Source organism: Protobothrops mucrosquamatus, unplaced genomic scaffold (genome assembly GCF_001527695.2).
Source record: "Protobothrops mucrosquamatus isolate PMUCROS unplaced genomic scaffold, P.Mucros_1.0 scaffold10, whole genome shotgun sequence".
Taxonomy (NCBI): domain Eukaryota; kingdom Metazoa; phylum Chordata; class Lepidosauria; order Squamata; family Viperidae; genus Protobothrops; species Protobothrops mucrosquamatus.
In genome coordinates, this window is record NW_015386397.1 from 5,242,251 (window position 1) to 5,258,355 (window position 16,105).

The 16,105-nt window shown below is 39.9% G+C and overlaps 1 protein-coding gene across 1 annotated transcript; it reads right to left on the bottom strand.

Annotated features, from left to right (window-relative positions):
* Positions 1-1,450: 1,450 nt before the first annotated feature.
* COASY (Coenzyme A synthase) lies at positions 1,451-15,516 on the bottom strand. The gene is made up of 10 exons (XM_015810456.1): positions 15,499-15,516; positions 13,125-13,792; positions 11,346-11,560; positions 8,973-9,104; positions 7,798-7,987; positions 6,734-6,798; positions 6,187-6,271; positions 5,450-5,547; positions 2,092-2,238; positions 1,451-1,968 (listed from the first exon to the last, which is right to left on the bottom strand). The coding sequence occupies exons 2-10, from the start codon at positions 13,789-13,791 to the stop codon at positions 1,921-1,923; spliced, it is 1,647 nt and encodes a 548-aa protein (XP_015665942.1). The 5' UTR covers position 13,792; positions 15,499-15,516; the 3' UTR covers positions 1,451-1,920.
* Positions 15,517-16,105: the final 589 nt, after the last annotated feature.

Consider the following 16,105-nt stretch of genomic DNA (forward strand, 5'->3'; position numbering starts at 1 on the left):
TCTTTTTTACATTGTGGTGACCAAAACTGGATGCAGTATTCCAGGCATTGTAAAGTGGTATTAATACTTCACATGATCTTGATTCTATCCCTGTTTATGCAGCCTAGCACTGTGTTGGCTTTTTTGGCAGCTGCAGCACACTGCTGGCTCATATTTAGGTGATTGTCCACTAAGACTCCACGATCCCTCTCATAGTCACTACTATTGAGCAAGGTACCCCCTATACTATACTTGTACATTTGGTTTTTCTTGCCTAAATGTAGAACCTTACTTTTTTCACCATTGAATTTCATTTTGTTAGCTAGCACCCAGTGTTCAAGTCTGTCCAGATCCTCCTGTAATATTAGCTATTCCTGCCAGCTTGGTGTTGTCTGCAAATTTGACAAGTTCCCCATCTATCCCCTTGTCCAAATAGTTGAGGAAGATGTTGAAGAGCACTGGGCCTAGAACAGAGCAATGGGGCACCCCACTACACACTTCCCTCCATGTAGATGCAGTTCCATTGAGGACCACATGCTGAGTACGACCAGTCAGCCAGCTACAAATCCAAAATGACCGGTCAGCCAGCTACGAATCCATCTGGTGGTGATGCTGTCTAACCCAAATTTTTCTATCTCATCAAGTAATAGGTTGTGATCTACTTTATCAAATGCCTTACTGAAGTCCAAGTAAATTATATCCACAGCATTCTTCTGGTCCACTAATTTTGTCACTTGGTCAAAAAATGCAATAAGATTTGTCTGGCATGATCTGTTTTTGACAAACCCATCTTGGCTTTTAGTAATGACTTTGTTTGCCTCTAGGTGTTCGTTGATTTGTTGTTTGATTATCTTTTCCAGAATCTTCCCAGGTATTGAGGTCAGGCTGATAGGTCTGTAATTTCCTGGATCCATTTTTTCCCTTTTCCTTCTTTTCCAGTCCTCTGGTAGTTCCCCAGTGCTCCAGGATCTTTGAAAAATATAGTTCAGTGGTTCTGAATCACATCTACCAGTTCCTTGAGAACCTTGGGGTGTAATCCATCTGGTCCTGTGATTTGAACTCGTCTAGGCTGGTCAGGTGCTCACTATAAATGCATGCCATATCTTCAATGATGAGAAATGTAATTGAAATATTTAAATTCAAGTGATTTTAAAAACACCAAAATGAATTTTTAAAAAAATATTTCAAATTTGATTTTTGAAAAGATTTTGAAAAACAAAAATATCTTATTTTGCTGTAGTTTTGAGATAAAGTATACTATTTGGTAAAAACTTGCCAACTTTTTCTATTTATCTCTTTTAAAGATCTGAATTAGGCAATAGAATTGAAAGCAAATTCAAATAAGAAAAATTGTTTTAAACTGTATTTGTGAAACTTGATGTCCCAGAAAAGACTGAGTAAGAAACCCACTCACTACTGAATCAGAAAAGTTCCCATTAATAACAGACAATCACACAAAGCCAATATATTTGCTTTCTTTATATGTAACTTTTGCATAAAGGATATCAAATACAAAACAGTGGAGACTAAACAGAGCACTTATGCCATGCCTATGTAACCCTGGATTTTCTTCTTTTGTTATGGTAACAGCATTAATGAAATTGCTTCCAACAAAAACATGTAACATCAGTGGCTTCACATAACAGCGTCTTTTCCTTCCTGCTCAGCAGGTACCCCAACCGAATAAAAAAAAAATATCAAATCCTATGATATACAAAAGTTACTTCATGCTTCTCCCTGAACCTTTTTCAAGAGGAAAAAAGATCAAAGGGAATATCATCCCCCACACACAACACCAAGTGTTTGGAACTCTGTTTCCTTTATCTCTACCCTCAACTTCTGCCCTCATTAGAATGGGTACTCCTGATGGGTGCACACTTTTCCATACTGGCAGCACTGAGGGGGCAGAATGAAGAGGTGATCGCATCTCAGTTCATGGGTCTATTTCAGTTTGATGCGTTTCTGAAGCAGAGCCCAAGCTTTTTCCACCTGCAAAAATGGATAGAGGGATTAATCAATAAGCATATCGGGGATGACTCTCCAAAGAAAATCCATTTAACAGATCCATAAGATTCTGCCTTTACTCATTTGCAGCTATTACGTTTTCCTTACCATTTCTTGTGTAATTTCTGGCTCCCACATTGTGCAAAGGACTACATGTGACTGCTTCACACGCTGGCTGTTAGGCATTTGGCTTTGTATCCGCAGTTTGGCAGCATCTGAACTTAGGCCATCTCTCTCTATGATGCGTCTTATGGCCTTGAAAGAAACAGAGACATAGAAGAGGTAGAGCAGGCAGGTCCCTTTCTTAAACAATGCCTTCTAGCGTGGCTTAGGAAGCATGCCTTTTCCGTGGCAGCTCCTGCCCTATGGAACATCTTTTCCCTTGAGATCCAGGAGGCCCTATCCTCTAAATCTTCTGGAAAGTCATGAACAGCTGGCTTTCCCTCCTGGTGCTGGGATGGTAAGATTGAAGCACCAGGATTGTACAGATGAATGGGTGTAACTGATTATGTAGATTCCTATTTTTTCTCTCTTTTTTTTTTTGTAATGTTGCTATTTGTTTTTTTATTACTGTTGTATGCCACAAGATGGGTGACCATATAAATCTTTTAAATACTTTTTTAAAATAAAGTAAATGTGCTTATTTAATAAAAAAAGTAATGTTTATTGGGATCATATAAGGTCACCCAGATTTAAAAACTAGCAATAAGGAGAGAACTAGTTACAATTCTTAAAGTATAAAGTTGCACAATTTAGAATACTGTGCAGTATTCATAAATCTGCCATCATAACTATACCTCTGAGGGTAGCAAAAGCAGAGCAAGGATTCTAATGAATGCAGATAGGCTCATGTGGGAGAAGCTGATCCTTCAAATTGATTAGTTACAATCTACAAAACCCTCATCCATTTGCTCCTCTTTCTCTTCAACTGAGAAAATATTTTTAACTGCCTTATCTGTATCCTTAGCAGGTAGCAAATAAATGTGTACTTGAAGAACAGATGCAGAAGGAAGCTTACAGTAGCTACTCCTGCATAAGGAAAACACAGCTAAGAATATAAGTAAAGACAGACCAGATTGAAAGACTGCTCCACTCTTCTCTTCCTGCAATTACTAATGAGATATTAATGGTAAATTATATAAGCAAGACATGAAAATCATAGCATCCTATTCACTTCACATACAACAGTTAAAACAGAGGTGTCTTCCACATCCAAGATTGGCATTGCTGTTTGTGTCTCCACATGAGCTATAGAGCTTGGAAGTTAAGCTTATTAACCTTCAGGTCAGTTTCAGCTCTAGAGGAAATGTTGTGAGAAAGTGTAGCTTCTCATTGGTGAAAAGTCCTTCCCCTTGGGATTTCCCCCACCAGCCAAGGGACAATGGGCTTCAGCTTCTCCCATCCCCCTCTTCAGAAGAGTAGTAACTTCTTTTTTTATCATTAGGAAAGTATGCAACAAGGGTAAGGAATAGGGCAGTGATGGCGAACCTTTTAGACACCGAGTGCCCAAACCGCAACCCCAAACCCACTTATTTATCCAAAGCGCCAGGGCCGTATCAGCACTGTGGTGCCCTCAGGGGAGGGGCAAGGAGGTGTCTCTGAATGCCGCCTCTGGCACGCAAAAATGGGCCACCATGCTGCAAGGCGCAAAAATGGCCTCCGCCACGCTGTGGGGTGCAGATACAAGGCACTGCACCATGCAAGAATGGGTCAGGGCTAGTGAGCATCACGCAGACACTAGTCCCACCCCATTTGCAGCGTGTTGGTGTTCGTGGCCCCATGCGCACATGCACGCATGTAAAATGCTTCCCCCTCCCTTTTCTTCCTGTCCACCAATTGACAATGGTTGGTGACCTCTGCTCTACCACCTCTACTCGAGCTTGCTAGTCGGCTGCTTCGCCTCCTTTGTGCTGGACAGGGTTCCTGCTCCAGGCAGCGGTGGAGGCCTGATGGACCTGTTGCTGGCGGTGGCGGCGCGTGTGCCAAGAGAGAGGGCTCTGAGTGCTGCCTCTGGCATGCGTGCCATAGGTTCGCCACCACTGGAATAGGGTAGCAGCTGTATGCTCCACCATAAGGAATATCATGGTCATCCATTCGTCATCCACCCATAAGGGTGTCTGAATAGCAGAAGGAAAGTGGGTTGAGATTCTGATTCTGATTCTGCACTCACGTCTGAGACAGAAACTAACATTTTGTAAAGCTATTAAAAGGAATACATTCTTATTCTCCGTGGATGAGTTTAATCTCCTTTTAAAATTGTTCAAAATTGTGGCTACTGCTGTTCTTATGCTCATGAATTCTACAACATAATTATGATGTAGGTAAAAAGAACCTCCACATGTCTACCTTGAATCTCCCACCAACTGAAGTCAATGAATGTTTCTACTTTCTAGTGTTAATTTGTATTTAATTGGATAACTTTTTAGGGCAGTTGCAAAATGACCTTTTCAAATTCACCAGTGCGTTAAAAACCTTCTTATATCACATCGACACAGCACATTATTTAAATGTTAAACCTTAAAGAACCAATATTTTTACCTCATTGAAAAGCTTGTGCCAGAGAATTCTGAAATAGCCTTGAATTTGAATTTTTTTTATTACAGTGAGCCTTTGTGAAAAGGTAGAACAGAAATGCAATTAAATAAATGAAAACCAAACTATGATATGAAAAATTTCTGTCTTTGGATGCTATTGCCAAATGTAGAATACCCTTCCTCACAGTAGCTCTTAGGTATATATATGGTATTATTTTTTTGTTTTTTTAAAAGGGTTTTTTGCTAAGAAACCATTACCTTTCAGATGATGAGAATTAACTATAGTAATATTAATTTCTTTATATGATACTGTTATGTGAGCTGTTTATATTATTCTTACTTTGTTTTTTAATTCTCGTATTTTCCTCTTTATTGTGGTTTATTAATTTTGTGATACAAGCCGTTTTGTATTTTTAAAATTCTGGATATAAATTATTCTTATCTATTTAGCTACCTTATCTTTCATTGCACATACTATCACTGAAAGCTAAATTACAGTTTTCAGAATAACAGAATTACAGAGTTGGAAGGGACCTTGGAGGTCTTCTAGTCCAACCCCCTGCTCAGGCAGGAAACCTATACCATTTCAGACAAGTGGTTGTCCAATCTCTTTTTAAAACTTCCAGTGTTTTCCAGTATGTATGTGTCAAATATCCATACACAAAATACAAATGTCATGTATGATCATTATTTAGAATGACTATCATATAATTTGCCCCGATAGCTGTAACAGCACAGCATTGGATTCTTTTTAAACAACTACTGTATTGCTTTATGATGGCTGAAATAAAATCCAAAATACCAGCATGCTCCAATTTAAATCTAGCTACTTTGCACTAGCTACTATTTTGGGCAAACATGACAAGTGCCATGTACTGAACAGGAAGAGAAAGATTTTATTTGCAAGGATTGTACAACCCAGCAATACTTACCTCATTTTCAGGAATGGTGACTGTCCAGACCTCATGCACCATTTCTGACCAGCCTGCCTCCAGCAACATAGCTGCATCCAGCACACACACTGCCTTTCCTGCAGACCAGTTTACAGAAATTTGAGTGGTGAACAGAAGCATCAAGAGGGGGTTGCAGCAGGCTTTAATTTCATCTCCAGGTATCATAGCTTATTATGAACAAATACTGTGATGGCACAGTCAACCCTTCTCTCATACTGGAGATTAACAAAGGTATTGATAATTTATAAAATTATCCAAATGTAAAATTCTGATTTGTTACTTTCAAGGAAGCCATGATGGCAAAGCAACAGCATCATATTATTCTGCAAGTTGCTCTTGAAATCTTTGAAACTGAGAGAGCAGGGGCACAAATGACTATATAAATAATAACTGCTGCACCATGGGCTAACCCTAATTCTAATGTAACTAAACTCAGATAAAACACGTATTGCTGTCAATGTTAGGGATGGAATTAGATGGCCTGTAAATTAAATAAAATGATATTTATCTCAGTTTTCATAGGCTGTACAGCTGAACAACCCTCATGCTGGGACCATATGATAGTCCATCATAAGGGAAGTCACAATGTATCTGCTAGGAAAGCTCCTTTGGCATAGCTCTTACAGATTACCCACTTATCTTTCTGAAAAAAGGAGATCCTGCACCTATGTAACTTATTCACAAGTTTTGCCAAGATCCCAAGAAGATCTCCTCACCCTGGTTGGCTGCCTCTTTTATCTTCTCTTTTGCCATTTGAGCCATCACTGGCCACATGATATTGTTCAGTTGCTTCATCTGTTTCTGTAAGAGGGAACAAAGAAAAACATGAGAAATTTAAGGTGACCTGCTGCTACAAATGAAAACCAAACCAAACCCTGGGGATTTCAAAGGTGCAGTACCAATCCAAAAGGTATGGTAAGCAAATCAGAACTGGGTCAAGACATGCACTGGTATACAGACAGGTATCCCAGCATCACCAGTTCTAAGAATTTAATTTCCCAGTCTCAGGACCACACTGTATTTAGTACACAGGGAGAGGTTATCCCTGTGTGCACTGTGCTCAAGTAATACCTTTCACCCACAAATCGGGGGAAAAAACAACCCCTTGCTGTGAAAGGAGGTGAAAGGGCAGAGTTAATGGGGTGGAACAGAGAGGCATTCTGATGTCAGTGAATCAAAGGTAAACCAAATATGCTCAATTAGAAAGGAAGGAATGTCAATACTGAAATTCAGTTTTTTACCCCAAACTGAGGCAGCTTTTACCTGGTCTCCAAATACTTTGGCTCCCAACAATTTTCTGTTGATGGTTCCATCTTCTTTCAAAATATCTGTAAAGATGAGTTGGATTCGCCAAACACACACCAGAAGGAAATCTTGTGCAGCTTCCCCTTATTTGTGCTAAGAGACCTCAAAAGTCAAATCCCTTTCAGAATTCACAGGTGACTCTCCCATCTCCATTCCTAATTCTTAGGGCAATTAACTGGTTTTCACTGCCATTTTTGAAACACAAGATTTGCCAAACTGATCATTTCATTTATGATTCAAAACATTGGATAAATGTACAAAAAGAATACTAATGTAACATTTTCCCCTGAAAACAAAATTAAGAGTACTTCAAAAACCTATGATAGTTTCCTGCAGCTTTCCCCAATCTGGTAATACAAAAACTGGTGCTATAGGAATCACTTAGATGAGATGAACAGTGTAGAAATGTGATGAATAAGTAAAAGAATAAATAAATCCTAGAATTTCAAACTTCCCTAGACAGCAATAGATTTGAAAAGTCACCTTATTGGATGGCTGCATATGAATGCAGATAAAAATAACCTCTGCTGAGTTGTGGAGAAATGCTTATAATATAAGAACCAACTACAGTAGTAAGTAATAATGTTATTTTTCCTGGAGTCTAGCATCCAAGGTCACTTGACCTAATGCCTTCCAAGAGTGACTGACTTTGCCAAATATTTTCACCTAGATTAAGTGCCAATTCAATATACATGGTATGTTATACAATGCAGTTTCACCTTTAGCCTGCTTGTTACCTCAGTTTTTCTCCTTCCATATTTATTTTTCCAGTGATGGGCCAAACTACTATGATATCAATGCATGTTTATAAACTTCGCCTGGTGAGGACAAATGCAATTTTGGCAAGAAAACAAGGAGAATAAATTTGGAAATGGGGAGAATACATGGCTTTAAGTAATAAAAGCTGATTGGCTGAGGATAAGAGAGAAGAAAAAAATTGAGGCAGAACCCTTGCTATCCCTCTCCTAGCAGTTTTTTGGATGAATTGAATTAAAATATGGCTTCCCCAAAGTCAATTGTACCTGGTCCAAATGCTTCTATCACCTGCTCGTATACAGGACCACCTGGTGTGTAAATGTTGTGTCCCAGACTGTCCATATCCAAATGGAAGGCACCAAGGCGAAGCAAATACTGGGCAACAGAACTTTTGCCACTACCAGATCCACCTGTCAGCCCTATTATGTAGGGTGTGGAAGAAAGTAATGGATTTTTCTGAAAAGAAAAGTAATTGATTTTCAGGGAACAATGTATATTCACTTTCATGTTTACTGCTGTTCGACATTACAGAAGTATCACGGCTATCATTTTTCCATTGCTTCTTTTCATAGCACCACTGTTCTGGTGAACAAATATCCACCACATACAGCCCTGTTACATTTCTGTAGAGCTACATTCATAGTCCTGCACACTATTCCCTGTAGAGCGTGCTTACCATTCAGAGAGCTTGGCTGTTCATAGTGGTTTTGTATCCTCTATAAGCATCCTTCTCCCCTCACTCCATTTTGAGGTGAAGGGAAAACATTAGTCTCCTCTGAATAAGCCACAGCTCCTGACTGTATCTGAAGATTCAGTGCTTGCTGCTTCAAAGCAGCAAAGACTGCTTTGAAAAAAGGGGGGAGTGGAGAAAAAAGGTGAAGGGACGTGGTAGGTACCAGAGGAAGGTAGATACCTAAGAGTAGCCTGAGGAGGAAGTGCCTGCTGGAATTATCCTTATCAGGCCTGTATTGGCAGGTGTCCCTATCCCTCTACATTGCCTAGCTGGGACTCAGCTCATTTTCCAGGTATGGAACAGAGCTAGCTCCTCATGGAACAACCTGTGTCCAGAAATTGTGAGCGCTCCAGAATGGCATAGGGTCTCTTGCTCGAGCAGAGGGTTGCACTAGAAGACCTTCAAGGTCCCTTCCAATTTTGTTATTCTATGTTTCTCCTACTGGAAAGCCTTTACTTAGAAGAAAAGAAGAGGCCAGAGACAATCCAAGTAAGAACTTGCTCACAGAGAAGACTGGAAGGCATGTTCAGACTGTTCCTTAACCTATGACTCATCTTTTCTCTCTTAGAAAATCTAGCAGCAAAGATGGCATTCCATACCTATTTAGGAATAGGTCCCTTTCCACTCAAAGGGTCTTACTACCAAATAAACACAGAATTGCAGTTCATCCACCCATACAACTCAAAAGCTAAAACAAATATTACTTACCTGAGGCACATACAACAATGTTCCAAGAAGTCTGTACCTCAGGCTAGAAGAGCTGATTTTTTCTTCCTCATTTCTGGCATGTTGAGGGTCAACAGCCAGACTGATTTTGTGGAGAGCTAGTTCAGAAAGGTTCTGTAAGACATTTGTTAGGAAACAGATGAGTTGCCTTTCCATATTATACCACATAATCTGGCAACAAATATCTATTATTCTACCATTACGGCTAGTCCTCACAATGACTGGTCTCTTAGTGACTGAAATTATGACAGATCCTCCCCTCCAAAATGTGCTTATGACCTGGTTCAGGAATTCCTACAGCCACACTCCTCTCCCTATAGTCACATGATTGCATTTTAGGTGCTTGGCAACCAGTTTGCATTTATGATCAGTTGTAGCATCCCACTATCATGTGACAACAGTTTCTGGCATTTACTTTTAGTTTCCGGCAAAAAATGCCCGTTAGATAAAAAATGATTTGTTTAATGACCACCATGTTCACTTTACAACACCTGCAAAAAAGGTTGTAAAATCTCATAAAAGTAAACAATCACCAAGACTGTAATTCTCAACTCAATTATGATTGTAAATAGAGGACTACTTGTAAAACCCTTTCCCTCTACATCTGAAATTAATGTCATTTAATCAATTTGTTGCAGATTGTTATTTAATCACCTGGTACTAGCAGAGCCAAAAAGGTGGAAATAGGGCTTCTGTTGCTATTTAGTAACAGGCTCCAAAAAGATGTAAAAAGCATCAGTTTTAATATGCTGTTACTACATTTACACTCTGTATTTTCTCCAATGAGTTAAGACAGAATATATATACATATATATATACATATATATGAATGCTTTTTTTTTCTTTTAGAGCACCCTGTCGGCCCAAATATGGGAAAGAGAAGTCTTTCCCATATTTGGGCCGACAGGGTGCTCTAAAAGAAAAAAAAAAGCATTCATCTTCTTCCCCTGTCTCTTGTAGCTAACAAAGTGAGAAAGAGCCTGTGGCCTAGTGGCTAACATCTCTGCTTAACATGCAGACATCCCAGGTTTGAATCTCAGAAGGGTATGTCTGGCTGATGAAAACCAAATAAGGTTTGAAATAGCTATCCCAGTTCTCCCTGAAGCTGTACTGTATGGCTTCATAACTAGCCTCACCAGTCCTAGGGCAGCCTTTGTATACCACTCTAGTTCTCTTGAGTGACCAGACACCAGCTTCTCTACCCTGGTATGGAAGTGAAATAGATCAACAAACTGGCTTATGTTCCATGTTTAAGGGAATATAAAGCAAAGCATATTTAATAAAAATGTATTGTAAATATAATAAACATGCTTCTGTTTATCTAATGAACATGCTTAATAAAAACATCTCAGGCACGTGCAATCTTTTTAATTAATCTTTGGTATGCAATTCCAGAGGAAAGACCATAAGCCTTAGAACTAGCTACCACAGTGGTTGCTTGAACTGATGGATTTTAAACTAATTTTAAAAAGTGGTTTATGGATGATTACAATAGGGACAGAGATTACCATCAAGCCCTTCGTTATGTCTCCTATACTCACAAAAGCTTGCAGAAGAAGTCTTGTCTGGTGGGAGGGGGGCAGGTTTAGTAAGCAAGCGAGTGGATGGAAGTGAGCCATGCTCTATACCGAAGAAATATTTCTCTACCTGTTTTATGCTGGGAATAAAATTCTAAACACAACAGTATAAGTAAATAATGGGCCATGCAATTTTTTGCAGGGTATTTGGCTTCTACAGAGGTCCAAATAAAGCAACCCCTTCAAGTTATTTGAGGAAGCAATATGAGCCCTTACAATTCCTGGCTTTTCTGCCAATGAATGACCTCAGAATAACAATCAAAATAAACACCATTAAGGTGATCACCATTAAATCTGAATATACCTCATTTGAATTAATTTGCTATTTATATAATTATATAAACAGCATAATCTGCAGTAAAACTTTAACAAATATCTGAGTGCCCCCAAACCCTCTAATTAGCATATATTAGTCCATTATATAGGAGTGGAATCCAAATGAAGAAACTGTTACTGTAACTAGCTAAAGTGAGGTTTCACTTTACTATATAACTGAAACTTTTTCTAATAGAAAGCTGGGATTTCCAAATGTAGAGCCAAACTCTATTTAGTTATTAAAGTTTCCTCTAAACCATATATTTTTCCCTGCAGGCAGAACAACACAGGCTGTTCTCTCTTGGTAGAAAATTCCAGAATCTGGGAGCAGTGCCCAAGTACTTCTGCTAGTGATGCAACTGAGGAAGAACTGTGTTCTGAAGACCTTAAGTTTTGGCAGATCCTAGATGATCTTTCAGTTACTTTGTACCCAATAGTAGCAAAAAGGTTCCCACATACTTACATTTTCTGCCCTCCTTCGGTTGACAGAAAGACCACCCTTGAATGTCTCCTCACTGACTACAATACACTTCAGGTTAGCATCAGTAATTGATGGACCAAAGGGATCACATAGAGGAGCAATATCAAATTGCAGAGAGGGCTTGACATCTACTAGGAATTCAGTAAGTTGAGCCACACGTTGTTCAAATGGTAGGATCAGCTCTTTTAATAACTTATCTGTTGATGAAGAAAATAAGAGGAAATTGTAGTAAAGCACAGCCCATCCTTCCTCAGTGTCTTGAGATGATGCCCCAGTACAAGGAGAAAAGTTCATAGTGCTACAAAGTTGTGATTTCCTTAGGTTGCAATTAAGAGAGTCATATTGAGGAAAGGCAACAGATCTGGATATATAATACTCACGAGTTTGTGATAAGCATAGTTGCTTAAAGTGCAAGTCAAAGCTAGCGTGTGTTTACTTACTGAAATTAGAGTTCTCTCATCACAATTGCTCAGGGTTAATAATAAATTCCTGTACATTTTCCTTAAAAAACAAAAGTGGTATATGAAGTGGTATAAAGTTATGGTGGAATTAAGGAAGGGTGCAAGGATAAAAAGCTATCAATAAGAGCAGTGTAATAAATAATGCTGATATAAACAATTTTTAGCTGTACTGCCTATTCTTATATTATACCTTTATTTGGCTTGCTATTTCTTATACCTTTTCTAAACTTTGCATAATATTGCTTAGTTCAAAAAAGGCAAAACAAAGTGTATGTGTGTGTGTGTGTGTCTGTACGCACAAATACACACACCCAAGGATGGAAAAAAACAGCAGTTTTTTATCTTTGATAAAAAATTATAGAAGGCTTAACTCATCTCAACCATACTCATTAGCTCCTCAAAGTACAAAGACAGATCCATTTACGTTAGCTGCCACTACCAAACTTAGATGTTAGATCTAAGATGATATCATATTTAACAAGGCAAACTGCCATAAGGCAGAACAATACATTTTAAGTTCTGCAAATATACTTAGCTAATACTTCCAGTAAAATACAGAAAATGATATGAAATTCTAAATATGAGCATCACATGTCTAACTTATCCTCTAGACTGTCAGTCCTGATTCCAGTAACAGCATTAAATAGTTTTGTACAAAAAATCTGGACTATTTTAAAAATTCCCAAATACTTCTAATTTCTCTAAATGGTTTTGCAGGAGAAAGGCATATATCAGACATGTCAAACATAAGGCCCGGGGGCCGGATGCAGCCCACAAAGTGGTTTCATGTGGCCCATGAAGCCATCCTGGAAACAGTGAGGGAACGGCCCCCGCTGCCTTGGCCCTGGCCCAGGCCGGCCGGGAGCCAATGTACAGTTTTGTGGTGGCCATCTATGCTGAAACACATTCAGTCTTAGCTCCACAAGGCCGTCTAGAAACAGCGAGGAACCAGCCCCTGCTGTGTCGCCCCCGCCCCCTGGGTGCATGCTGGGGAGGTGTCACCCTTTGTGAGGAATGAAGAAATGGACCATACCTTGGCGCTTGCCCCGGTCCCACCCCCTTCTGCCAGAGACCCTCAGATCTGTCCCACTCCTGCCCAGGTCCCCACAGGCACCCTTGACGTGAACGATGTAGAGCTGGCCATGCCCACCCAGTAGGCCACACCCACTCCATCCACGCTCACCCAGTAGGCCGCACCCACCATGGCCACCCTCCTCCCCCAGGGGAACCGCAATGCTGATGCAGCCCTCAATGAAATTGAGTTTGACACCCCTGGCATATATGGTTCAAAGAGACCCACTTTCCAAAAGATCTTTGTCAGAGACACCAATGAGGAGCCGATTTTCTGCCAGCAGACAGCTCACACTCAGAAGGATCTTGTGACCATTGTGAAGTCTATCAAAAGTGCCTCCCACAACTACATCAGAGAAACTTTGCAATGGCTCATTTGTTTTCTCAGTCTCCTCTTGTGGGGTCAGGTCTCCATTATCATCTTGTAACTCATAATCAGGATACAGTAAAATAGACCTCAGTTTAGGGCAACAGCTGTAACAACTGGTGGCATAATGTTCTAGGCGTTGTTTGATTGGATTTGATTGCATCCCATCTGCACTTTGGTAGTCTGTGAGCACTACCTCAGGTGGCTTGGAAAGGTTCTGTACAGATTCTAGTGCTGGAGGGTTAGCTCCTTGGTTGAGAAGGTTGGTGAGTAATATCCGGACATCAAGGTGACGATGGATGTCAGCATCAGTGTACAGCTTGCTGATAAGGTTGTGTACTTCAGATGTGACAGGAACGTAGGCGAAATGGGGCTGTGTAGCACCAGACAAGCTGAGTCCTGGCTGCAGTTGAATATATAAGGTTTCTTGTACCAACCGGGCAGCTGAAGCAAGGATGGGCATCAAGCGCAGGGAAAGTGCCGACAGTGGGGATGTCAGAACAAGTAGACCAGAACGGAAAATCGACATGCTGTCCGGGAGGAACCATTCAGGAAGATATATACAAAAAAAGAAAAGTCAAAATAAGTCAAAATGTCTTTAATGTATAGAAAAATAATGACCAAAGATTTTATGTCATTAGCACCTAGTTTAAAATGACAAACCCCACTGTAAATTCCAGAAAAAAATTCCCTTTATTGGAAAGTAGAAAATTTCTATTTAAAATCCTTAATTGACTGTATATACACTAGCATTGGATATTATCTTCATAAGATTGCTATGAAACTGCAGTATGTTTGAACTTGCTGGAGAAAGTGTAAAAACTGAGAAAGTATCCATAAGCAGCAATGCTGCCTATTTCCTTTTCCCTTATTTTTAACTTCTATTTGACATTAGTTAATATGCAATATTTAATAAGCATATTTTTTTAGCTCAATAGCTCCCCTCCCCTTCTCGAGACTTCATGTAATTGTGTACAAAAGTTAAATATTAAATTGCTATATTATAAATATCAATAGAATTGGCTACTGAAAATAAACTATGTAGACATAATACAATGGGATATTCCACATTAGTATAGCTAATGTTCTATGGCAGTGACTTCTAAATAGATAACTGCCATGAATGCCTGCAATTTAATTTTGCATATAGTTATATGTACATTTGTATTTCTTGGGAAAAAGTAGGCTTCAACACAAAGTAGCTAAATTTGGATTTCCAGAAGAAATCCAACTTTGGATTTCCAGAAGAAAACAACATACACTTCTAGTAGTAAAGTTAATACTGCATAGGAATTATATTTTTACATGTATTTCTATTTTTGTTACTCTTTTAACCTGCTCTTTAAGAAGTCAAACAACTTTTCCTTCTTGCCAATTTTTTCTCACATAAAGGATACGTAGCACCTAAAGTTCAGAAACAGCAGTTGACCCTACATTACTCAAAAGATTATATAATACAGGAGACTGTAGATTTGAACCACCATTTTTATTTTTATCTATTTTTATCCTGCATTTGTTTTAATAAATAACTCAGCGCTTAAACATATCAAACACATCTTCCTATGTTCCTCATAACAACAACCCTGTGAGGAGAATTGGATGAGAGAGTGATTGGCCCAAGGTCACCCAGCTGATTTTCATGAACAAGACAGGATTAGAACTCACTAGACCAAACTGGTTCTCAAAAAAAGGGGAAGGAAAGGAGGGAGGCAGAGAATGAGGAGAGAAAGAGGGAGGGAAAGAGAGGGAGGAAGAGGGAGACTCATTCCAGCGTTTATCCGAAATTGGCTCGGCGTTCTGCAGCTGTAAACCAAACATACAGAAATTCGAAGGCTGATTTGATTATTAGAGCACGGAGGTTGCTTAGCCATACATTCTTTAGGTTCCCATCTTCTCCTGTTATACTACCGTAGCTCTTCTTACTTTTGATATTTGCATTTTGACCAACTACCTTTCCTGCTTTTTTTTTTAGTGCAACAAACAGCTCCAGGCTTGGGAAAGGAGAGTTGGGAGAATAAGCTACCTTTGCTCAGAAAACCTGCGGACAAAGTGTCAATTAACCCAGGTTCCGTCGCTGGAAAAGAGCACGCGAAATTATAGCTCTCCTCCCCTCAACCATGCCTCTCTCCCGCTGCCCTGCAACCCCACGGGACTGGTGGCGTGTCTTCCTCCACCTTCTAAGTAGTATAACACCCCCCCCAAGAAGGAAAAGAAAGAGCACCTCCCGCTTACTCACCTGATAGGCAACCTCAGCGAAGTCAACACCGACCCGGAAGTATCTCTGCATAAACTGGAAGCGATCCTCGTCGCTAGAAGGAAAATATTTACAGCCCCCGAGTGGAAAGTTAATCCCGAGGGGGGGGGTTAAAGGACGCGGATCCTTTTGCCTGATATTGATGATGATAGGAGGAGGAAGTGTGTGTTGCTAATACTTCGATCCTGTGGGTTCGTTCAGACTAGAGAATGCCAAAATTTCGAGCCCAATTCCAGTTCTCACTCACGTTGTTGTTAACGTACAAACTATGTTTTAGCAAGGGATCGTAGTATTTGAAGGAAACCCTCTTCCTGTCTACTCCTGGATCAGAATTCCATGCTCATGGTCGCTCACGCCTTGGTCACCTCCCGTGACCACAATATTGCCGGGCGCTCTATATGAGGCCACCCGTGAAAACCATTCAGAAATCTTTCTCAACGTTAGCCGCTTGAAGATGTGTGGACTTCATCTTCCAGAATTCCTCGACGAGCAAGCTAAGGGGGAGGATTCTGGGAGATGAAATCCATGCATCTTAGAGTTGCCGAAATTGAGAAAGAGATTCAGAACTTCAATTGGTTCATAAGACAGT